Source organism: Lygodium microphyllum, chromosome 28, assembly GCF_053477565.2.
Source record: "Lygodium microphyllum isolate KBCC chromosome 28, Lygodium_microphyllum_v1.1.10, whole genome shotgun sequence".
NCBI lineage: Eukaryota > Viridiplantae > Streptophyta > Polypodiopsida > Schizaeales > Lygodiaceae > Lygodium > Lygodium microphyllum.
In genome coordinates this window covers 57,749,072-57,775,434 of record NC_141162.1, presented here as the reverse complement: position 1 = coordinate 57,775,434, position 26,363 = coordinate 57,749,072, and the positions used below count along the sequence as shown (strand labels likewise).

General features: G+C 42.1%; 1 protein-coding gene across 1 annotated transcript; it reads right to left on the bottom strand.

Annotated features, from left to right (window-relative positions):
• Window positions 1-732: 732 nt before the first annotated feature.
• UPM1 (urophorphyrin methylase 1) lies at window positions 733-26,363 on the bottom strand. The gene is made up of 7 exons (XM_087670580.1): window positions 25,912-26,363; window positions 2,411-2,760; window positions 2,240-2,317; window positions 1,985-2,054; window positions 1,816-1,885; window positions 1,477-1,684; window positions 733-1,399 (listed from the first exon to the last, which is right to left on the bottom strand). Exons 1-7 carry the CDS (start codon window positions 26,180-26,182, stop codon window positions 1,238-1,240), a joined length of 1,209 nt encoding a protein of 402 aa, XP_087526706.1. The 5' UTR covers window positions 26,183-26,363; the 3' UTR covers window positions 733-1,237.

The following is a 26,363-nucleotide window of genomic DNA, read 5'->3' as shown; positions in this document are numbered from 1 at the left end:
ATTTCCATACTTCCAACAGATAGACACAGGCATCGCAGGCAGCCTTCTATTTCAGAAGGTGATCTTGAGGAACGCGCTGATAGAAGAATATGTTGGAGTTCCAGAGGAATACATGGACGAATGTGATCTGCAAGCTTTTCCCCTGACCGCACAACATATCACTGCAGCTTTGCAAGACTTCTGTCAGCTCAGATGCCCCGACACATGCCCAAAAATTACTGGCACCCGAGGTAACCGAGTGGTGTTCTGTTGGAAAGAGAACTTGATTTTGACCGACACACTAGTGGCTCGAGTGACTAACCTCTTTCTAATGGCTCCTATGCTAACACAGCTTTCAAGCAGAGCTCCCGAATAAGGTAGGAGGTGAAGTACCGTTAATAATTGCATATGCCGATATAATCAAAGTAGTTTTGGAGATCAGATGCTAATGTGGCTATCACATTAATACACATGTTCCTCAGAATTCCAGCTAAAAAATTAGCTCCATTCACTGCAAAGATGCTCGAGTTTTTACAGAGTCCAAGCTATGAATCATTGAAATATCACCCACAAAAAAACGCTACCTGATCACGAAGTATGAGGTGCTGTTGCTTCCATTTGCTGCTTGAAAGCTCCTTGGACCAGAGAAGTTTGAGAGAGAGGCTCACAAGGGCATGATCGAACTTACAAGTGAATCACTTCATCGATAACACTTCCGTCCCATGTTAGGAAGTACCAAAACAATTAGAACTCTGACAAATATTGGTGAACAAAAGTGAAGGTTGAAAGAGCAACTAAAGCATCCACCATATTTAAGAATCTGGATCTGAACCGATCTCAATCTTACGCACAAGATACATATGCCGTTCATACTTTCATTTTAAGTACAAGGAAGTTCTCTTCATGAGCTCGAGACATAAGACCATGTCACGGAACTTTTACAAAGTATTTCTCCACATTTTGTGGGATGAGAAATATCAAAATCTCCCCTATGGTACATACTATCTTCCAAAAAATACCAATGAGGTACGCACAAATAGAAGAATGCCATTGACCATCTGATTAAAAATTGATGGATATAACTATACGACACAAATATCCCAACACCTCTGTGCTCCAATGTAAGTGTAATATCTATCAACAGCTCTGCTAAGTCTTTATTGGTGGTTTTAAATCAAATGTTCCCGACGTCTCAAGGGTAAACAGCAGAGACCTGTCAAGGCAGTACTATTATTCCAATCGAAACCTTGCATGTATGTCAAGAGGACAAAAGAGAGGGCATTTGGTATTTATCCTCGACTACAGTGCCTGAAGGCCAGTATGGAGAGAGAGCCACCACACGACCAATCAAAATGAGGGTAGGTGATACAAGCTGCTCAGCCACAACATTGGCAGGTAAATCTTGAAGGTGTGCAAAAACCTACACAAAAAAAAAACTATTCAGCCGACACATTCACAAATCTACATTAGGAGAGGAACTGCTGGGAAAGGCCATACCGTACGCTGGAACACGGTGGTCCCTCTTTCCACAGCAACTGCAGGAGTATCTGCAGGCAAGCCACTTCGAATCAACTTTGCAGAAAGAGCAGGAAGTGTAGACAGACCCATGTACACAACTAGAGTTGAATCAGGATCCGCAGCCTGCTCTGCCACAAAGAGGGGATCACTACCTCCCTTCATAGAGTGTCCTGTAAGAAACCGGACACTGGATAAAAAATCCATCAGCTTCTTTGCATTTGACCACATCAAATGATGGAAATCTACCAAGGTAGGTTGGATAACAGCAAAGAAGACGGATGTAACTGCTGCCATGACAAAAAACAAGTTAAAACTGACCTATTTGCTGCACCCCTGTGTGTCAGTGGTATTCCAAGTTCTGCTGCAATTCCAGAAGCAGCTGTGATTCCTGTGACTCAGTCCACAAACATCAATGTTAATACCATATAGGGCAACAACCATCCTGAATGGTGGGAGTAACAATTTACTCCTCCAGCTTGGCACATACCAGGAATTACTCTCACTTGAATGCCTTGCTGTTGAAGGAAATCCATCTCTTCACCACCCCTCCCAAAAACCTGTATAGCACCAAGAATGGTTTACGTCAGTATTACCCTCTTAACTGCCATAATATCTCTATGCTCCTAGCATGAAGCACATAAGAAGGGTCAGTATATGAGCCTCAATTATTTGTTACACAAACATCAGAACTTTATAATGCACTGCAAAATACACAACCACAAATCTATCAACCTCCACTCACCAAAGGATCCCCACCCTTGAGCCTTAAAACAGTAGCCCCAGCTTCTGCAAAGCTGAGCAGTAATTGATGAATTTCATCCTGAACATCAAGTAGAAACAGAGGCATTAGCCGCAGTTATTGGAGTCCCTTCAAGCAATCAAACAAGCATACAAATTCTTAAGAGTAGCTCACCTGAGTACGACTGTGGTAACCTGATGTCTTTCCCACATAAAGAAGCTGAGCACCCGCATGTACCAAATCCAAAATTTCAGTAGAAACTAGGCGATCGTACAAAACTAAATCAGCAGTTTGCATCAGCCTCAGTGCTTTTAAGGTCAGAAGATCTGGGTCGCCTGGCCCTGTTCCAACCAAATAAACATTTCCCAAGACATCTTTGTTGATATGGAGCCTTGCATGTTTGCTTTGATCTTTGTGAAGTAAAGTTAACAACTGCCTTAATTCAGGCAGACAGTTTGCTATGTCATGCTCAACTGCTTTACTTGAGGATGATGAGCTCTCGTCATTTTTAGAGGAAATAATACCTGCATCATGAAAAATCTTCAGAGCTCGGCATTTCTGACCAAATAATACCTGATCACAAAAAAATTAGTAAACAATAAACATTAAAAATGAGAACTGGGTCCAAAAACCTTGGAGGAATATGAAATTTCAGCAAGAGGCAGAGTTGGTCTATAGACCTCATAATTGGTGTTTGTGCTTCAGGATCCCATAATAAGAGCAGCAGGTAAACCATATGGTAGCAAATTATAAGTGCAGTAAACTAGTGCTGATGGAAACTGCTGATTCTCCCGAAGTGGTGGCACCTTTCAATTAGAGATGCCAGGTTGTCTAGGTCTAGCTCTTTCCTCTAATTTGCTTCACAAACAAATAAGAACAAAACATTCAAGTATTCTAGTGGCATTTGTACCCAGAAACATTAAAAATCGATACAATAGCTATCACAAGGACATGGAATTTTATTGCTTTGCTTAGGATTTGATTAAAAGTTAATCAAATGTGCTAATGTGACTTGCACATGTGAGGTGCAAGATGTGGAACTTAGGACCTCAAGATATCAATCGGTGCCAAAGGCAAAAGTTGCAATGAGTTATGTCTAACAAGTACTAGGTGGTACCCAGTGTCAAATTTTGGCCTAGACCAATTTATTAGCCGCAAATATTAGTGGTGACATTAAAGACTAGGCATTAATTAACTAATCAATGCCAATCTAAGGGTTAAGAACAACTCCAGGATAATTATTAAATTAATTTTCAGAATCAATATTTCAAAAATTAATTTAATAAGCTGAATAATGCTGAAAAATGAGATTAAAAGGTTGCCAATTGGCAAAACTTGCCCAAGCAAGTGAAAAAAACACCTTTTTGGCATTGGTAGAAGTCTATTTCACCCAATTGTGAGAGAAAGGAGGTTGTTAGCAAGAGCAAGGAGATGCTGCTAATGTGATTTGCAGCCACTAGGGAGCAGTCCTACAGCAAGTGACAACGGTTTGGAGCCCTCCATGTTCAAGTGACAACAGCCCAAGGTCCTTCTAGTGCAAGTGATAGCATGCAAGAGGGGGCAGCAACCTTTCTAGTGGTCCTAAGCTGTAAGTGACAGCTTCCGTGGCTATTTGAGCGAGGGCGATCTCCACGGTCTGTAGCCTGAAATTTGGGAGCACAACTGACTAAGACTACAAAAAACAAGGCCAATAAATAAGCTAGCAAAAATAGCCAGAAATAACAAGTCAGCTGCATTAAATGCAGCCAACTAGTCAGCAAAACTGACCGACCAGCTGTCCAAAACCTACAGCTTGCCCTCGTTTGACATGTGGCAGCTGGCATGTGGCACTCCTGCTGCACCAATCGCCGCTTGTTGTACTCGCTATACTTGTTGCCTGTCCGGGGAATGTCCAGCTCTAACACCCCCTCTCAAATCTTGGACACAGCAGAAGGTTAAGGGATCTAGAGCGCTATCGAAGTAAAGCCCGAGGAAGCGCCTTGGTAAACAAGTCTGCAAGATTGTCCTCTGTCTTGCAATAGACCAAGGAAATAGTCTCATCCAAAATCTTCTCCCAAATGAAATGCTTTATCTGAGCATAAAACATAGGGTTCCTAGCCAAGGCAATGCAACTCTCATTGTCACGCTGTAGAACAGTAGGACCTCTACGAGCAACCAAGCTCCTCCACGAGCCTACAAAGCCACATTGTCCCACATGTAGTAGAAGACACCGCCTAATACTCCGCCGCAATTGAAGATAGGGCAACTATGGGTTGCTTCTTGTTGCTCCGTGAAACAACACCAGCACCCAAGGTAAAATAACCTGTTGTGGACCTCCAACGATCCACGCTGTCAGCCCAATCCGAATCACTCCATCTTGTAAGGACCAAGTCTATAGCACCGGTACCTACTGGATAACAAATCCCAAGATCAAGAGTCCCCTATAGGAACTGCAAAATCTTCTGAGCAACCTACCAATGCACCATCTTGGGTTCACTCATGAACCCGGCCAGCACACTTACAACATAACATAAGGCAACATGAGTATTAAGAAGCTAGATCAAGGAGCCAACCAATTGCCTATAATGGGTGCCATCCGCCAAAGGAGAATCGGAATGGGTTGTAACCTTCCAATTCAAGTCCATAGGAATCAAAAGAGACTTGCATCCCTCCATCTCACACATAGACAAGAGCTCTTGTACATACCACTGCTGGGAAATAAAGATCCCCCTCAAAGTCTAATAGATGTCATGACCAAGAGAGAGGTGAAGAAGTCCCATATCCATCATCTCAAACTTCTCATGAAGTATTGCCTTCGTCTGCTCAACCATCCGAGTATGGTCACTTATCACAATCAAGTCGTCCACATAAAGGACAAACAACACACAACCTCTACCTAAAGTATGAACATAAAGCTGGAGATCAGCTTTGGAACACCGATACCCCAATTTCTCTTGGTGGAACAAGTCAATCTTCTCATTCCAAGCGCACGGATCCTACTTAAGGCCATAGAGAGCCTTCCTCAACTTGTACACCTTACCATTAGAAGAATCAAAGCCTGGAGGCTTCTCAACATAGATCTCCTCCTTCAACTCCCCATTTAAGAAGGCAAACTTCACATTCAGCTAATAGACCGGCCATCTCCTATGGCTAGCCAAGGCAAGAACCGTGCGAATTGTAGCCATCCAAACTACCCTCCTTGTCGAGGCAATCCTTCTTCCAGTGACCTATCTTGCCACAGATGTGACAAGTCGACTCCTTTTCTTTGTCCTTCTTGGATTTGTCCTTCTTTTGGTCATTCCTCTTCTTCTAAGAGGACTGACCAACCAAAGTTTCAAATTTAGAACCATTGGTCCCTTTCAATTGCTCCTCTTGGTCCAAGACCATAGGAACCAACTGTTGAGCTAAAACATGCATTACTTGCTGATTTGCCTCTTAAACAACCCCAAAACACACTAAAAAATGCTCTTTTAGAGTAAAAACCCTAAAACGAGGAGCGATTCGAGAGAGTTCAGTAGAAACCCTAAAACAGGAAGCTGTTCGAGAGAGTTTAGTGCAAACCCTAGCAGTTTTTTTCACATGGTATCAAAGCCAGTGCTCATGTAAAGAGTATCCTACGAATATTGTGGAGAGCTAGTCTTTGTGTGAGGCACACAATACGACTCATGATAGAATCACAATGTCCGAGACACCTTGTCCAGTTCCTATGATGTCTTATCAAACTTCTCCATCATTGGAGACCCTAAGACGGCATTATGGAGTCATTGAGAAGGACGACACTCCACCTTCACCAAAATTCACTAACATTACAGAGGAGGACTTTAAGGAGAACTATCACAACAAGTACAGTGATGTTTACACCCCTCCTACCAATTTAGCTACCACATTCGGACTGGTTGGTCAAACTGGCCACCTCTCCGATCATGAAGGACATACGGTGTTCGAAACATCTAGCGATCCATCTTCATCATCTCAGCCAGATCCGGGTCAAGTTTGTACAATTCTTTTGTGTCGCATGAATCAAAACCCTTGCATATTTCTTCTTTTGAGGTACAGGATCCGGATGGCTTTGCGTATGTGAACTTCAATAGAGGGGGCTCACGAAGCAGATGGAATTCAAGTACATCTACAGCTTCTGTTTCATTTAAGCATATCACACACTTTTCACTTCCCTCCATCCCACCCTCTTCTATATCACACCTTGATCACCTCTCATCATCTTTCCAAAACCTTGGATTACACTCCACATCTACATCACACACCCTAGGGGTTGAATCTTCAATCTCTCCTCCTAGCACCTTTCCTTCTCCACCCCTTTCTCTACCTGTTTGCACCACGGTACTTCATTAGGGGGAATGCCACCCTTTAACACAGTGCCTCTCACCTTTCAGCAAATGAGCATACCCATAACCCCTGGGTTGACTGTGATGGGCATCCCCCTTACTATCCCCAGCTTCACATCTCACATGGCCACTCATACGCAAGGGTTTCCATCCTCAGCTTATGGTGCATCTTGACACTCTCCTTAGGTTACACCTACGCAAGGATTTCTATCTTCTACTTCCCATGTTCTCGTCCCACCTCCTTGGGTTCCTCATGTGGCTACCATGCCCATGCCTAGTCAGCCCATCCCTACCTATGGATCCACCTTGCACACTACCCGCATGCCTAGTGGGCACTCTAGGGCCCATTCCCAAGTGTACTCCACTCCCCCATCCTACTTCCACTACACTTTTTCACACTATCCATCTCCGAGCACTACCACTCTTGTTGCAACGGCCAAGAATGCCTTCATGGATAAGACATGTTTTAACGGGTCAAATTTCACCACTTGGTCTAATTTCATACAACAAGTGCTTGAGTCTCAAGGTCTTTGGGACCTCGTCATTGGTCTAGAGCCTATGTCGGACCCTCAACTAGCTCACCCTGATTACATCCATCAATGGAGAGCCCGCAATGCCACAGCCAATGTTGAGATGATACAAGGATTGCTTCCCGAGTTTCACTCTCAATTGCAACACTCCCTGCTTGCATTAGAGCGTTGGAGTCACCTTCTCGACCGCTATGCAGCTCGTGATCGTACTCAGCGCATCAATCTCGACTTTGAGCTTCAAGAGTTCTCTATTAAGGAAGGGGATGATCTGAAAGTCAAGCTGGTTGAATACAAGTGGTTACTTGCCGAGTTTGCCATTACTGGCTCTCCAAAGTCAGATGACGATCAGGTTACATTCTTCTTGAATAAGTTACCCGAAAAGTACTTCAATTTCATTCAACACATCATCTCCCAACCTCGATTGCCAACCTTCTACGAGTTTGAGTGCCAGTTCCTGCATTATACAAGGCTGCATGATCAAGTCCACAAGAAATCCTCATCACAGCCTTATTCAGAGCAGAGGGGATTGGTTGCCTCTTCTTCGAAAGAAAAAACCACCAGTGGCAAGAACTCACCAGATGCGAAGGCAAGCCAATCAAAGGGTGACTCCTCTTCCTCAAATGGAACCAAAGAATCTAGACCTATCTGGCTACAACTTCCTAAGAAAAACCAGTTTTACACACGTTGCCAAAGAGCAAGCCATGTGGATGAGGAGTGTCACTCCAAGGCCCAAGGTCTTCCACCTAAAAAGCCTCAGCAGACCGTTGCGATTGCACAGTCCAGTGGGGCTATGCCTTCCGCTCCTGCTTCATCTGCTCCTTCAGCACCCGTTGTTGTTGCTGGACATGTGGCTCAAGTACAACCTCAACAGCCCATCTCTTTCACTACCCTTAAGGGACTGGCTAATTGGTCTGCAGGTTCTGATCCTGTTGCACTTAATGCATCTATCTTACCTTCATTCCTACCTCGTCAGGCATTTCCTTGGCAGCGCCCTGCTACTGGACGTACGGGATGGTGGCCACCTTCTTAGACTCGCATGTCTCTAGGTCCTTTTGGATACCCTAGGTCAGTCTAGCATTCATTTTTCACACTCTTAGAGTCAAGCTCATAGGATTCATTGTCCCTAGCTTTTCTATTCTTTTGTATTCCGTTGCATTTACTCACACATACACATTCATTGCATTTATTTTGAGTTAGATTTTCTTTTTGTTCTATTTTTCTTTGGAGCATCTCACCACTAACCTGTGTGTTTTATGGGGATGCGCACCGTTCCTTTCATGGTTTCATCATCTTAGGAGTGCTTGCTCTTCTTCCAACATGGCGGTTCCCCCTTCCGAGATGAATCGTGCAGCATCTCTCTCGATGCTATCATGGCGGTGACTTATACCTTGCTCTTCTAGCGGGGTGCTTCATCCACTTCATCTTCTTTCATTCTTTATGGTTCTCAGCACCATATGAAGACTGACATCAAGCTTCTCTTCCTTCTTCGGCATCTACATCCAGGTTGAGAGGGGGTTCCTACCCTTCTTGGTATTCTACAGGCTTCAACACTTTGTCTTCGACATCGGCTTCTCCCCCCTGTTGTACCTTATCCTTTGCATTGCATGATTTCATCAACTTTGTACTAGAGCGCTTGGGCAAGTAAACAATTTTCCCATGAGGGACACTGTCCAAGTGGCACCTGCTGCATGAGCATTCTTCAACATGTAGCATACTTTGCATCTCATTGTGTAGAGCAACACTTGATCATATCCTAAGCTGTTTTCACTGACAGCTATTGTTACCACATCACCATACTCCATCACATGGATACCTCATCACCTATTTTTTCTCATCATCGATACCCTACATGGAAGAGTTAGCTTGTTATGTTTTGTGATGTGTTGGGTGTACCCTCCCTACTCCCGTCTTTTGGGTCACTATTACTCAATTGGCCCCATCCCATAAAATTTACCTCACTAATTCAATAAAAGAAAAAATTAAAAAAAATTCCATGTGGTTCCATTCGCCTTTGTAGGGCTTGGTAAGCCACTGGGCAGCCGACGTACACCCTTTGTCCGATCCCTTGTCCTCTCTAGGGTAACTACTTGGATTCCCTTGGTAAGATAACCATCGCCTCTGTAGTCTTGGTAGGCCAATGCGCAGCCGACGTACACCCTTTGTCCGATGCCCTGACTACTTTGGGACGGGACGCCTTGGGGTCAATAAACATCATAGTGGTTGGCCTAACCTTTCGGCTCAATCTTGGGCCTGAGAGGGGGTGTTGAGCTAAACATGCATTACTTGCTGATTAGCCTCTTAAACAGCCCCAAAACACACTAAAAAATGCTCTTTTAGAGTAAAAACCCTAAAATAGGGAGTAGTTCGAGAGAGTTCAGTGCAAACCCTAGCAATTTTCTTCACACCAACTCTTTCCACCAAAGAGTCTCAAACCGCCCTAAAGTGATCAAGGCGAAATAAAAGCCACTAAAATAGGATGGTAACTATGAAAGAAGAGTTATCGCCATGTCTTCAAAAGTGATCACCTTCCCTGGGTTTTGTACTTGCATCTAAAGCTACCTCAGCTTGTTAATATGCTCCTGCATAGAAGATGACTTGTTGACACTTATGGTCCATATCTACACTTCCAAAGAAACTCGTTTCATGACAGTCATACAAATGTACATCTAATCAAGCTCCAACCAAATCTCCAAAGCCACCGTCAAATGCTCAATATGAGAGATAACAACTGTAGTACATGAGAGAACTAAAAACGAGCGAATGCAAGCATTGAGTTTATCCAAATGTGCCTGAGCCTTTGCGAACTCCACCTTGTCACTCAAAGAGTTTGGACTTGTCTCGCAAAGAAGGACAATGAATAGCCTCCGTAACAAGCTCTGCCAAATCGTAAGACTCCAGAATGGCAGACATCATGACCCGCTAGATACGGAAATTCTTATAGGTCGTCAATTATTCAATGCTCCGATACCATGTCACTATGTCAGAGTGAAGTAGTGTGGAAGTGAATGACCAAGACAAAGAGTGAACAAAGAAAGAGAAGAGAGAGAGAGACAGTGAAACAGAAAATCTGCAGTGAAGAATGTTGTATAAGGATACAAACATATACGCTGTCAAAGAGTTTTCTGTTCATGGTATAAAACATAGAGTTCTTATGTTTGCAGAAGAACTTCATTAGGATTCACATGAGAAACTTTTATACATAATTCAATCATTATTATCCAACATCCGTCTTAGATATCACTTAATTTTATAAGTTCTTTTGTAACTGTCATACAATTTTCAATTATACCATGCATATTGACAAAAATTAAGTCTATGGGAACCCACAACTTGATCAACTGGAGATAATTGACAGTCTGCAGGCTAAGTCACATTGGTTCAAGAGGAAAATTTGCCTAGAAATCAAGAGAAGTGCCAAAAGACCACTAGGTTTGTATGGGACCTGAAATAATGGACTTATATGACTTATAAGTGACCTAAATGGTCAAACTGAAGAGTGGGAGTTGAGGAGGATGCAACCTGCATACCTGTGGCAGATGGAGGATGAGTTGTGGGCTATGGTGCATACTCCAAAGCATGCAAACTTAAGGCAAATTGAAGCTGAAGAAGGAGATACAAACAAGGAAGGTGAGAGCTCTTCTTGCCCGTCCATTTGGTATGACGAAAATGAGTGGTATGACAGTTCATAAAAGGGGGAAACCTGAGAAAAAATATTCAGCCTGCTCTTATGTACGTCTTCTTTCATTCTTTTACCATATTCATGGTCCAATGAAGCCCGTCTTGTACCCAAGTACTTGAGTGACTTTGGGGCAAGCAAAGGGGAGGATTTTGAAGGTGTATGGGTTGTTTTGGACTGAAAAAACCAGTCATAAACAGGGCAGCCCACTGTTCTTGTCCATTTTTATGAGTAAATAAGTGATCTATGTGGTTGTAAGAGAAGGAATTGACCTCTTAACATCAGGGCTTCATTTGTGAATGATTAGAAAAGCTTATTCTTGGGTTTATGTGCACTTTTGGAGCTTGATTATGGGCTGGAAATTACTGTTTTAAAACAGGGCTGAAGTAAATTTTATGCTTTGTCAATGCAATTCATGAGTTTTTGATCTATGTCTTGGATGTAATTGAATCTACTATCAAAATACTCGTATCTTGGAGTTGTTATCCATTCATGTTCATGAAATAGAAACCGTTTGAGCTTGCATTTGGATTAAATCTGAGATTATCCCTAAATGTATTGGCTTATTATCCGCATATGCATTTGATGTGATCAAGACAAAGTCTTTCATTCCATTCATGTATGCTAAATAAAAGAAAAAGTTTGAGATCTTCTTCTTCAACTAAGTCATCTCAAAAACCCAAACCTTATCAAACCCCAATCTTTTCTCCTTCTCCTAACCTTGAATCCCACACTCCTCTTCTGCTCTAAACCCCGATAGAAGACCTTCAACCCCCAACATGACGACAGTGGTGAACCCGACGTGAAGGTCAGCCGCAGAAAAGGAAGTACAATGGGAGAATCATCAAGTTCGGGAAGAGATGCCTTGCAGCAGTTGGTTCGTCTGATGCAAGAAAGCCAACAACAACAATTGCAATTTCAGCAGCAGTTGCAACTACAACAACAGCGGAGACAAGATGAAGAGCGGAATGATGCCGCTACCATTAAGGCTTTGGAAGCAATTGGGCAGGAGCTCAAGCAATTTAATGAGTAAAATGTGTCATCTTTTATCCGCCTCTATACTGACAATATGGTCTTCTTTGGAGTTCCTCATCATGCTTGGAGCCGATACTTTGCCCGTTTGGCCGTGCATGGTCTCCAGGACCGGATTCATGGTCTTTTTCAAAAAGATGCGGGTTGGTCTGCATTCAAGAAGGCTCTTTAAGAAGAATTTTTTCTTGAAGATTCTGGCCTCATAACGAAGAAAGTCTTCACTGAATGGGTTGAAAGGCCCAATAAGGGACTAATCGCCACCGCTCTTCACCGCGAATTTGAAAGCAAATTTACTCAACTAGATCCTGACGATCAACAGAGTATGGAAAGCCAGAAGATTGAATTGTTTCTAAAGGCTGCGGATCCTTTTCTTCAAGAGAAGCTAACTGATCGGCTTGAAGATCCTGACTCTGAGACAGGATTGAAGACTACTTGGTGGAAAGACTTGATGTGAAAGTGGAAGAAAGAGGACGGACAACTGCCCAAAGACCCGTACGAGAAGGCTTCAAAAGACGATGTATCTGGTGTGATAGCCTACAACATGATAAGAGGGAGTGCAGTGTATTCCATGAAGCTGAAGCGCAAAAATTAGTCTTTTGGAAAGATGGTAAAATTCATGCAACCGAAACCGGGCTTCCTCTTGAGCCAAATTTCGGTAACAGTGGCATGAAGAAAAGATTGGAGGATTTGGCAACAAAAACAGCCTATGCAGCTGTTGATGCAACTACCTATGGGCTGCAAATTGAGCCAACTAATGAAATTATTAAAGCATGTAAAGCTAATGTAAAATCTAAAGAGTGGATGCAAGCCTTAGATCGCATGGAGCAAGGCAAGGCAACAAAAGATGATTTAACTACTGCCAGTCAATGCATCCGTGGAAGAACCGGATGGACTGAGCCAGTTGATTCATTTTCAGCTTTCGCTCGGTTGGCTGAAATTAATAATCGTGAAGCTATGATAGAAGAAAAGAGAAGAAGAGATGAAGATGTTGCCGGTTCCTCTTCTTCGGGGCCAACTAAACGTGTAACAAGAAGTAAACCAGATCAGCAGAAAGCTGCTGAAAATTAACCACCGCCAGAGCTTGATATGGGAAATGCCCCACAAGCAAAGAAGACGGAAGGAAAGAGACAAGGCGAACATCCCGGCTACAAGCTGCAATCTGACATAGAGACTGACGGATCTCAAGCGGATCCTAGAAGAAAGGATTCTTGGAAGCAGAATTGAATTTACATTAGGTGAAATTCTCGGAATTGCAAAACGAGGATTTCATGATATAATAATTGATGTAATTAAACGAAAAAGACAATATGTTGGTGAGGAAACTGAAGAATCTGTGCATGCTTTTTTGCAAGCACTTCAAGTGTATTTGCAGGATGAAGAGAAGCTGAAAACTCAAGGGATTCGATTGGAAGCAATCAAAGAATTGATTGCAGCCATAGAAGCCAAAGATGAAGACATCTATGAAGCAGAAATTGAAGAAGCTATTGCAGAGAATGTTATGGTGGGGTCTTCTCAATCCAAAGAGCAGTCCATGCATAAGAAATAAGCTCGTCTTCACAACATGAAAAAAGAGAATGATGCTCATTTTATTCCTAGTAGTCACTACTCCCGTACCCATTGGGCAAGAGCGACCACCAAAACCGTTGTCAAGATTGGAGAAAGAGAGACTCTATGCATTGCCCTTATAGACCATGGCTCGGAAATCAACGTCATGCCAAGAAGTCTCTACGAGAATGGTGGATGGCCCATAGATGTGGACCCAGGATGGCGCATGAAAGCAACCAATAACTCCTCTGGCAATCTCTATGCGGCATGTCCTTATGTACAAGTTACTATTGGTAATGTAAAAGATGAATTTCATTTCTTTGTTCAAGATTCATGCAGCTATCCTATCATTCTTGGTCAATCTTTTATTTCTGAGTCTCGTTTGGAGACAAAGGCCCTTGATGATGGTTCATCATACGCTCGGATAAGAAGTAAGGATAATGGCAAAGCTGTCCAATTTTTGACTATATGTGTAAATCATCACTGGAATAGAGATCGATTGAGAGATCATCCTGTACCTCCTAATGCCCGAGAATATAAGGGTTTTCGGGTAGCACTGCTGTAAGTGGAGGCTATGGCGGTGCTTCATATCAAAAAAATTTGCCTCCACATGTAAAGGGGGCTATGCCAAAAGCTGACTTGCAGGTTTTTAAGACCAACAGTATGGGCTGTTATAAACAGTTTTCAGCCATGAATAGGACTGAAAGAAAGCATTTATGTCATGTGGAACGGGAGCTAAAGAAAATTGATATTTTGGCTGAAAATGAAGAAATTTCAGGGCTATTTCATGGGCTGATTTATAATGATACATTGGCTGAAATACATGCAGCTGTTCATACAGAAAATCAAGCTGGAAATCAGTCCATACAGGTATGCACATTGGATATTTATGACATAATTCAAGAATTTACAGATCAAGAAGCTTTTGGACAACCAAACAAGAATAAGGTAAGAGTAGAAACAAAGTATAAGACAGTTGACAAGAAGGTCAAGCCAATGGCTACTCCACTACCTCCCGAAAGTGAAGGACTGGCAGAAAGGGCATCCAAACAGCCAAGCCTTCGTGATCCCAAAGATATTGGCCACCAATTTACAGCTGAAAGTTTACAAGAGCTAAAAATTGGTGAAGACTCTTTTCTCTTGCCAGCTGAAAAGTAAATCTTCATGCAGATATTAAAGAAACATGGAAAAGCTTTTTCATTTCAACCACATAAAATTGGCTCTGTAAATCCAAGTGTTGTGGCACCAATGGTGATTTTCATGGTCCCACACGTTCCTTGGAATCTTAAACCAATTCCGGTACCAAGGGCTCATTTGCCTAAGTTACTGGAGCTTTTAAATGAAAAGATAAAGATGCGAATATTGGAGCCATCTTCAACTCCGTATTCCAACCGATGGTTTACCATATCTAAGAAGAATGGATCTTTGCGATTCATTCAAGATTTACAGCCTGCCAATAAAGTCACTATTAGAAATGTTGGTTCGGAGGCCCATTGTTGATGAATTTCCTAAGGGTTTTGCAGGTAGAGCAATTTATTCCATGGGTGATTTATATTCGGGCTATGACCAATTTCAGCTTGCTTTGGAGAGTTGAGACATTACCACAATGAAGACGCCTCTTGGTTCAGTCCGCATGTGTACTCTACCTCAAGGAGCTACAAATTCAGTAGCTCACATGATGAATGCCATGCATATAACCCCAACTAACTCTTCCTTTCCTTGTTGTTGATTTCTGCCCCCACCTTAAAGAGGGCTAATTACACTAATGGACAGCCTATCATACTCACAGTGGACACAAGTCCTATTGGGATAGGATGGGCAGTCGGACAAGATGATCTTGAGGGCAACAGATATGCAATTCGCTTTGGAGCGAAGGTTCTTAATAAATCAAAGAAGGTATGCTCAAATTAAAAGAGAACTTTGGGGAGTTGTAACTGCATCATTGAAATGTGACCAGGAGTACTTCATGGGCGCACATGTAATAGTTGAAACAGATTGTCTTCCACTCTTGGGCATGATTGCCAACTGCTCCACTCCCGACATAGCTATGCTAAGATGGATAGCCTATATTAAATCCTTAAATCTTGATTCGAAACATATTGCAGGAAGAGATAATCCAATTGCAGACATGCTTTCGCGTGCCAGATATAAGGACGAAGAAGAGATGATGGATGAGGAAGAAACAGAGTCTATATTTGCTAAAAATGATGCTGTAATTGCAGGTTCAGATCTGAAAACAGCAAGTACAGCTGTGCCTAATGATGGTTCAGCTGTCAAAAATGTAGGTACATCATTAATTACAGCAAGTAAAACAGATTCAGCTGCTGTAACAAAATTTACAGCAGCAAAGAAAGAAAAAACAACCATGGAAGGACGGTGGGCAGCTGAAAGACAGCATGCTCAATGTTTTGTTATGGTTTGTTCGCACTTTAAAGAAGAATATTATGCAGATGATTGGCTAAAAATTGGCCAATTTCTGAGCACTATAACAAAGAAGGAAGATTGGACTAATGAAGAGTTCAAGAGAATCAGGAGAAAAGCTTATGGCTTCTTTCTTAAAGATGGCTACCTTTGGAGGCATGCGAAAAAGAAAGGAAGAGCGCCTGTTCATGTCTTAGGAGACAAGAAGACTCAAAATCACGTCATGCAAGAATTTCATGAAAGCCTATTGGCTGGCCATAGAGGCATATGGGGAAATAAAAGAGAAATTTTGGTGGCAAAACATGTATAAAGACATTGAGCATTTTGTTGAGTCTTGTCATGTTTGTCAAATGTACTCTATGGTTAAGCATAGAGATGGGCTTCAGCCTACCTTTCCTTTATCCATTCATTACAGATGGGTTATTGATTTAGTAACCATGCCTACAGGAATTTGGAACATGAGATATCTAGTACTTGCTAGAGAAGATCTCACAAATCAAGTGGAAGGAAAAGCCTTGACAACAAAGTCTACTCAAGCTGTTTGTAGATTTTTACTTGAAGAGGTATTTTGCAGGTATGGCTATGTTGCCAAAGTAACTGCTGATAGAGGAGAATTGGATGCCGATGAGGCTCGCTATTTCTTTGCTCAATTGGAAATCAAGTTATCTCTTACATCAGCCTACAATCCTGAAGGCAATGGTAAGAGTGAAAGAGGCCATCAGCCAATTCTCAAAGCATTGGCAAAATCTTGCAGAGGAAAGATGAGAGAATGGCCTAGAATGCTTCCATTCGTGTTATGGGCTGATAGAACTACCCATAGTGCAGTAACAAGTTATATGCCAACTGAACTAATGTATGAGCACCCACCTATTATGCCTATTGAGGAGTCTATTATCACATGGAGTATCTTGCCTTGGGATGAAGGCATAAATAGAGAAGAGCTGCTGATTTTGCGCATAAGGCAGCTTAAAAGAAGGCCAGAAGATGTCAAGACAACCATTGAAAGGCTGAAGGCAGCAAGATTGAAGAATAAAAAGAGGTTTGACAAGCATCATCGACTCCGTCCAAGAGCTATTCAAGAGAATAATTGGGTACTTGTCTATGACAGCAGCCTGGACAATCAATATAGTGCTCCTAGGAAGTTAGCCAAGCGATGGTTTGGACTATATGTGGTGAAAGTAGTACATGATAATGCTACTTATACTTTGGCTGAAATGGATGGGACCATGGTTAAGGTACCAATAGCCGGTAAACGTATCAAGCTCTTCAAACGAAGAGAGTCTTCTACTTATGAGCTTGATGACTTGGATGTGAGCCATCTACTTGAAGACAAGAAAGATGAAGAAGACTTAGAGGATGAAGATGAAAATATGTCAGAAGAAGAGCCTCCTTAACCTGCAATTGTGTAAAATGGCACATGCCGGAGGATGTGCAGGTTAGAAGGGGGTGAATGTCAAAGAGTATTCTGTTCATGGTATAAAACATAGAGTTTTTATGTTTGCAGAAGAACTTCATTAGGATTCACATGAGAAACTTTCATACATAATTTAGTCATTATTATCCAACATCCGTCTTAGATATCACTTAATTTCATAAGTTCTTTTGTAACTGTCATACAATTTTCAGTTATACCATGTATATTGACAAAAATTAAGTCTATGGAAACCCACAACTTGATCAACTAGAGATAATTGACAGTCTGCAGGCTAAGTCACATTGGTTCAAGAGGAAAATTTGCCTAAAAATCAAGTGAAGTGCCAAAAGACCACTAGGTTTATATGGAACCTGGAATAATGGACTATATGACTTATAAGTGACCTAAATAGTCAAACTGAAGAGTGGGAGCTCAGGAGGATGCAGCCCGTATTTTTCGGCGCAAAAAACGGGCCTGCATACCTGTGGCAGATGAAGGATGAGCTGTGGGCTATGGTGCATGCTCCAAAGCATGCAAACTCAAAGCAAACTGAAGCTGAAGAAGGAGATACAAACAAGGAAGGTGAGAGCTCTTCTTGCCCGTCCATTTGGTATGATGAAAATGAGTGGTATGACAGTCCATAAAAGGAAGAAACTTGAGAAAAAGTATTCAGCCTACTCTTATGTACGTCTTCTTTCATTCTTTTACCATATTCATGGTCCAATGAAGCCCGTCTTGTACCCAAGTACTTGAGTGACTTTGGGGCAAGTAAAGGGGAGGATTTTGAAGGTGTATGGGCTGTTTTGGACTGAAAAAACCAGTCATAAACAAGGCAGCCCACTGTTCTTGTCCATTTTTATGAGTAAATAAGTGATCTATCTGGTTGTAAGAGAAGGAATTGACCTCTTAACATCAGGGCTTCATTTGTGACTGATTAGAGAAGCTTATTCTTGGGTTTATATGCACGGCACTCACAAAAACCAAGTCACTTGCCTTTTGTACGCCAAGGCGATTTCTTTTCTTAGATGCTATATGGCTGTAGGAGCTCCATAATTGCTCCAGACATGATGAAATAACTGCCTTGCTAAGTACACGAATGGCCAAATTCTACAACTCATGCCCATCTACACCATAATCCTCCCACCATAGTGCTGCCCCAACCTTGAAACGATCCACAAGTGCATTTGGACAGCCAAAAGAGCCCTCTTACTCCCTACATTGAGCCAACTGATTTCTAATTTTTCTCCTAGTGTCAATGTCAAGTACCAACCTATCCAATATTGCCCTCCAACTAGCTGATACTTCTTTATCTGTCATTTGATCACCCCAATTAAAACTTTTTCCTTTCCCTTTAAGTTGGTCTGTCATTGGAATAGCTATTTTGGCATAATCTCGAATGAATCTACGATAAAATCCAGATAAACCTAGGAAGATCTGCAGCTCTTCCAGGTTCCTTGAAGGTGGCCATTCAATAATTGCCCTTACTTTTTTTGGATCCATGTTGATTCCCTCTTTCGAGATAATATACCCCAAATATTTGACCTCTTGTGCAAAGAATTCACATTTAGTTTTCTTCGCATAAAGGGAATGTGTTCTTAACAGTTGGAATACTAATTGTAAGTGTTCCAAATGTTCTTCTCTTGATTTACTAAAGATCAAGATATCATCCAAGAAGACTACTACAAAATGTCCTAGATAGGGCCGTAAAACACTATTCATCAGCTTCATAAAGGTAGCTGGTGCATTAGTGAGGCCAAAAGGCATCACCAAAAAATCATAATGCCCGTATCTAGTACGAAATGCTATCTTGGGAACATCTTGTGCCTTAATTCTTACTTGGTGATAACCTGATCTTAAATCTATCTTTGTGAAGAATTTTGCCCCTTGCAATTGATCAAAAAGATCTTCCATTCTGGGCATAGAAAATTTATTCTTCACCGTTATTTTATTAAGTGCTCTATCGTCAACACAAAGTCGCATAGAACCATCTTTTTTCTTTACCAATAAAATTGGTGAAGCCCAAGGTGAATTACTGGGTTGAATAAACCCTTTATCAAGGTAATCCTTAATTTGTCTTTCAATCACTTAACCTATACGGTGGTTTAGAAATAGGGTGTGTATCCTTATTTATGTCAATTGGGTGATTTATATCACCCCTATCTGGTGGAAGGCCACTTGGTAAATCAGAAGGAAACACATCTTTAAAATCATCTAACAAACTACTTAATTCATTATTAACATTCAACTCACAAACATAAGAAAATTGTTGCTTTATATTACAGAAAGTAAAAGTGTTCTGTACAAGAAGAGACCATAACATATATACCTCACAAACTTCCTTCTTTATCAGCTTCTGAACTTCAGTAGAACACAACAAAGGATTATCAGATACTTCATGTTCACCTTGAATGACAAAAGTCTTACCATCCCTTTCAAATTCCAGTATATTATGATGGTAACTACGTTTTAAGGATGGTTCCAATCCCCATAGCCACTCCCTCCCTAGAGCAACATCAACTCTTTCCATGTTCATAATTTGGAAATCAAGTTTATCTTTATATCCTTGAATCTCAATTTCCAAATTGGATACCATTGTATCCCATATTTTATTGTCTTGGCCTTGCATCATACGAATAACATATTGATGCCCACTCTTTTGTTGGGGAAGTTTCAATTTTTTGACAAGTGCATAATTTATAAAATTATGTGTGGCAGAGTCATCAATCATGACTCTAACCCTCTTTCCAACTATCAATCCATGTACTCTAAGTAAATCATGTGGCCCAAAAGTAAGCTGCCACATAGAAGTTGACATACAACACTTGTGTTGTACATCCATGTGCAAGACCTCCAAAGATTTGTACTTTTCATGCCCCTTTAATTCTAAGGTCTGCACTACATGGATTTGTTTTTCTTTTCCCTTGCCCTTTTCCTTATCCTTTCCTTTGTCTTTCCCCTTTTTCTTTTGAGGGCAATTCCAAGCAGCATGGTTAGGGGATAGGCAATTGAAACACAACTTTTTTTTTTTGGCCTTATCAAAGTCATCAGGACTTAACTTTGGCCTCACATATGGTTTCTTTTCAAAAGGTTGTTTTTTAGCCTTAAAGAATGGCATTTTCCTTTTAAATTTGCCCACAAATTTTGAGGTTTCCAATTCCTTAGACTTGGGCTCCGTATCAGTGAGACTAGTGAGTGTACCAGGACGCATACTATCTTCATTAATTAATGCAAATTTAATTGCCTCTTCTAGCGTCTTAGGTGAACTCCTTTTTACTTCCTTTTTACAGGCTTTATCTAGTCCCCTAATGAATCCTCTTGTTTTTTGAAATTCATCTATTCCTTCCAATTTGAGGATTATCTCACGATATTCCTCCATATATGTCAGCAGGGGTCTTCCCTTTTGTCTGACATAATCCCAATCTTCCCAATTTCTTTCCATTTCATTTTCGAGAAGGAAATCTTTCAAAAAGACGGATTCAAATTGAGCCCAAGTTTCAGGTATTTTATTTGCCTCCTTTAAAGTTCACCACCACTTATATGCTTTGGGCCCCAAAGTTAAACTAGCCTCCAGTGCTTGGAGATGTGGTGGGGTATTTTTAAGTTTATGTAAATCTTCCCATTTTTGGAGGAAATTAAAGATTGTATCTTTATTCCTATCTTTTTCCTCCCCATGAAACTGAGGGGGTTTCATATCCTTTAAAACTGGATTATCCCTCAACTTATAGTGGGGTACCTTAGGATCTCGCATAGTCACATCTAAATCTTTCGATGAAGATGGGACATCCGAGATTTCTATCTTATTTTTATCTCTTTCTAATAATAAAGTTAATTGAGATTTTATTTCAGTGAGTGTTTGGGTTAAAAATTCCATTTGAACCCCCTGAGCTTGCACACGAGCAGTAAGATCATCAAATTGCTCTCGTGTAGCAAAAAATTCTTCCCACTGTTCTTCTTGCATCTCTGGTTCATGGGGATCTACCATAGGGTGGTCCCCAGAACTAGAACCTTCCATTACTCTCTCTTTCCCTTTTTCTGCCATTAATACACTGGAATTGGAAAGCAAAGATAAGAAATTTGCATACAAAGTAAAGTACTTCCCTGGTTTTAATGGCAGGGCAGCTGCTGCTGGATTTATTAGTAAGCCCAAAGAGTGAGGAACAATCCTTATCTTCCCGGACTAGACCAGTGACGCTGAAAATGAAGTTCTTCAGCAGAAAACGGGACGATCACTTGGGCCACAAATGTGTCTTTTATATGTGTGACAAATCTGACTGATTTCAGTCCGTCGGTGGCGATTCAAATGCTAGCTCAGTTGGGAGGAAACAATATTACTGCAAAATTGCTCCTTGAGGACAGCTCTGTGACATATATAGCCTGAATGCTATCTGGTACTTATCATCACGACTACAGCAGCCGTCTTTAAGTTTCGCCTCACAGCTTCTTCATGTTTCGCCTCACAGCTGACGCCTTTTGCACATTTCGCCTTTCGTTGACCACAAATGGATCCCTTTTCGCCTCACGCCGGTCGTTTTTCCTCACGCCTGGTCGTTTCGCCTCACGTCGGTCATTTCGCCTCATGCCTGGCTGTTTTGCAAAGTGTCACACTTATGTGACGTGGCACACCACAAGTGACTACTTCGAAAGAAACTTCGACGACTAACGAATGGCGGGCGACCCTCAGTCGACTGGTAACCTGGCGGGCGACGCGTGACCTGATGGATGACCGACGTCCTGGCGAGTAACAGACGACCTGGCGGATGACGGATCATGTCCGTTGATCCATAGGCTCTAATACCAATGACAGATGACTCAGAACAAGACTATGAAGCCAGAAGAAACAATCAGGATGGGTGAGCACGAGTGATTCCTTTCACCTCCCAGCCTTGCCTAGTATATTGCTGGCCAGTTCATCGTGATCCGATTGCCAGCTGTCAAACCTTGGTGAGTCCTACTATTCTTAGACTCTCTTCAGTTCTAGGCTCCCCTTAAACCCGTTCGGGCGCCCAAGAGCCCGGACGGTCATCCTCATGCGTGTTTCCCTTGATTTACCTTAATGTCATATTAAATGTCACTTTAATGTCACATTCAATGTTTGTGACCTTAATGTCACATTAAATATCACTTTAATGTCACTTTAATGTGACATTAATGTCACATTTGGCGTTCTCGTCCCCGTTCTCCGTTTCATGTTTCTATGCTTCCATCACAAACATGACCTAGCCTCACATTTTGCGTCCCACTCCATCACATTGTGATAGACAGAAAAGGGACATCACATTTGAAAGTGGCACGTCCTGTCACAGATCCATCTTGGGGACGACGCCCAACATCCCAAGGTTCCATCCCGCCCGTTCCCTGTGACTATGCATTTCATCAATGCTTATATGGTGTGACACCATGCCATTACTTCCTAACCATCCACATTCGAGCTTTGTAGAGGAAGTCTTACATATTCTAGATCCAAGCTTCCATCTCCTCTCCAGTTATGGCCTTATCCAACTCAATACTTGGGTTATCTTCAACAAGCCAGCAATCTTCATAGAGGATGCTACCTCAAGAGCCGTTCAAGTTTTTGAAAGTGGACTTTCTCAACTCCATCCCCCTATTTCTACTCCTTATGAGCTCTACCCATTTATTACGAGCTTCCAAATATTGCGTCAATTCCATCCCATCCCCCGCCATCTCCTTTAGGGTTCCCTTAGACCATCTATTCCTTTCGAAGAGGGATACCAATATCAGTGACGCAGCTCTGGATTCCCTAGCCCTTTTTTCCCTTCAATTTCAAGGCGCGTGCACATGGGGGGGTGGTTTCGCAAGATTGTGAAAAGCTCTCTTTCAAGTTTTCATATTTTCAAGGGTTTTTTCATTGTGCAATGCCTTCTTTCCTCCTCCTTTGAGCCACACTTCCCTTTGCTACCATGCCCATTCTATACCCTTTGGTCTATTGGGTGTAAAGGCATATAAATACATCCTTTAATCTTTGTGTACCACACATTGTTGGTACACCCCAAATCGTGGGGTCTACTCTCCCTCTCTCTCTCTCTCTCTCTCTCTCTCTCTCTCTCTCTCTCTCTCAAGTGAGAAATTCTTATTGTTTTGGTGTCTCTCGCAAACAAATGTCTTGGATTTGTGCATTTTGATGTGTCTAGTATGCCTATAAAATCTATGGAAGGTGCTGCATATTTTATTTCATTCATTGATGACTGTTCCAAAAAGATTTGGGTGTATTTGTTGAAAAAGAAAAGTGATATATTCACTGCATTTAAGTCATTTCATGCATTTGTGACCACTAAAACAGAGAAAAAGCTGAAATGTATCAAAACAGATAATAGAGGTGGGTTCACATATCTACTAAATTTTAGACCTTTTGTTATTTCCATGGTATCAAAAGGGAGCTTACAGCTCCATATAACCCTTCTTCAAATGGTGTGGCAGAAAGATATAACAAGACATTGTGTGAGAGAGTGCAGTGCATGCTATCCATTGCTAATCTCCCTTATGAATTTTGGGGAGGCGAATTAAAAACCGTGGTACACATTTACAACTCTTCTCCTAAGAAGTCCTTAAAGAATGGCATCCCTAAGGAATTTGGTCTAGCAAACCTGCCTCATATGACTATCTACGTGTCTTCAATTGTGATGCATTCGTACATGTTAGGAATGAACTAAGAAGCTAGCTTGATGCTAAGTCCACCAAGAGTACCTTTATGAACTATGGTGATGAAGGTGAAATGAGCTGTAGGGTATGGTTACCTCAGTCCAAGAAAATTGTACGCAGCCAAGATGTAGTGTTTAATAAGGTAAAGTTTCTGAAAAATGCTTTGGCCTCTAATGAAGACTCTAAGAGAGTCAAATTTCAGCATGTACAGCCACCCACTATGTCAAAAAAGGAGCCTCATAATGCTTTACCGCAGGCTGAAATTGATGATCAGCCAGTTATCTTTGAGCCAGAAAAAGTTGGACAGCAAAGAGATGCTCATGAAGGTGCTTGACAGTAAGATGAAGGTGCTGGTCCACAAGATGACGGTGCTGAACAGCATGAACAGCATGCTGAACATGGTTTGCAACAGCCAGAAAATGGTGAAATCTATCTGCCTCTTGATGTAGAGACAGTGCCGGAGAATGTAGATCATTGAGTATGCACGTCTACTTGCTTCAGAAGGTAGCCACTAAGATTTGACCCCTCTTTGCATTATGTTATGCTGTCAAATGAGGGTGAGTCTCTTACTTACAGAGAGATGTAAATTCAGTAATAAGTGGGAACTTGCAATGCAGGAAGAAATAAAATCTATGTATGCAAATGATACCTGGGATCGTGTGTCTAGCTAAAGGAAGGAAAGCTCTTCCAAATAAGTGGGTGTCTAAGGTAAAAACAATTGATGGGAAATCCAAGTACAAGGTAAGATTAGTTGCCAAGGGTTATGTACTAAAGGAAGGTATTGACTTCCAGGAGCTCTTCTCTCCTGTTGTGAAGATTATCACTCTATGTGTGCTATTTGCTCTCACTACAATGCTTAACTTGGAGCTATACCAAATGGATGTGAAGACATCTTTTCTACATGGTGATATAGATGAAGAGATCTACATGAAACAACCTAAGGGCTTTGTAGTTCCTGACAAAGAGCAGTTGGTATGCAAACTGAAACGCAGCCTGTATGGACTGAAGCAAGCACCACAACAATGGTACAAGAAGCTTGATACTTTTATGCTCTCTCATGGGTTTAACACAAGATAACCCTGCAAACGTTCTCACTAAAAGTCTTGGCAAGGCTCAGCATGAGCATTGCATACGACTAGTGGGAGTTGATTAAAGATTCACTTCGAACCTGAAAAGCTTGGGCCTAGTGCATAGATGGGCAGCATTCAAGGGTCAGGCACCACATTTCACCATACCTTCTAGCAGAGTTTGTGTCTTTCATTGGATCTCAAACTTCCACCCCAGTTCCTTGGCATTTCACAGGGTGCTTCCTCATCATGCACGTCAAAGAGCAAACTACAAGCATCCTGTGTGTCTAACCTCTCTCATTTAGTACGGATACACATGAGTTAAGTGTTATTATATACAACCACCAATGCAGCATGGGATGCAAATTCTTATGGCTGTTACTGGATTGACTGCATGGTAGTTGAGACCTCGGCCTTAGCTGTGTCATGCCAAACATGGTGGTCCTAACTGACTATAATGGGACAACTAACACTGCAGAAAAGCTTCGTGTATTTGGAAATCAACACCAACATCTGTAGTTTTGATGTCCCGAGAACTTGGCAGACTACATCTCTGTGGCTACAGTGAAGTACTGCCATTACATCAAAACTCTGCAGAGGGGATCATGTATACATGCATGCAATTGAATAATTACCTGCATTAATTGGACAGCGCTAACTCGCTCTAACAGCACAACTAACACTCCACAAAAGCGACATATCTGTGGAAATCAACACCAATATCTCTAGTTTTGATGTCACAAGAACTTGGTGGACTACATCTCTGAGGCTCCAGTGAAGCGCTGCCATAACATAAAAAATTTGCAGAGGGGTTCATGTATACACAAGTGCAATCACATGAGTGAAAGATCAGTGTCGACACGGCGGGCTGAATGGGACAACTAACACTCCACTAAAGCTTCGTGAGTGGAAATCAACACAAACACCTGTAGTTTTGAAGTCCCAAAGACTCGGCAGACTACGTCTCTGAGGCCCCCTTTCATGAAATTTTGCGTACAACTAGATGATTACCTGCGTTAACGGGACAATCAGTGATGCGGTCGAAGTCAGCAAGGAGGTCAAGCTTTCCACCGCCACGGGAGGGTTTAATGGAATGCCGTTCTGTGAAGGGCGACGGCGAATCCGCGATACACAGAGGAGGGGACTGCCGACGAAGCTTGCAGGTGAAAATGGCCGGTCTCGAAGAAGAAGGAGCAGCAAACGGAGCAGAGGTAGACGCAGATGAGGAGGGTGCAAAGGCAAGCTCGGGGACTCGAATGTCTGCAGAAGCCGTGCAGGCCATGGCAGCTATGGCGGCTATGGCGGCGGGGGGCGAGGGCGAGCTGATGAAGGAAGGGGGGGAATCGGGACACTGCGGTATATATTCATCATGATGGTGTCCCGAGATTCGGAGTCGCAGGTACTTGACTCTTACACGGGCTGTAGGGCCAGCCAAGACGCTCGCTCACGTTTCTTCCGCGGCC

Coding starts and splice junctions, on each gene's coding strand:
- UPM1 (XM_087670580.1), bottom strand. CDS start 26,182: ATGGCCTGCACGGCTTCTGCAGACATTCGAGTCCCCGAGCTTGCCTTT. Junction 2,055..2,239: donor TCAAGGGTGGGGATCCTTTG/GTGAGTGGAGGT, acceptor GGTGCTATACAG/GTTTTTGGGAGGGGTGGTGA. Junction 1,685..1,815: donor CACAGGGGTGCAGCAAATAG/GTCAGTTTTAAC, acceptor TTTTTTATCCAG/TGTCCGGTTTCTTACAGGAC.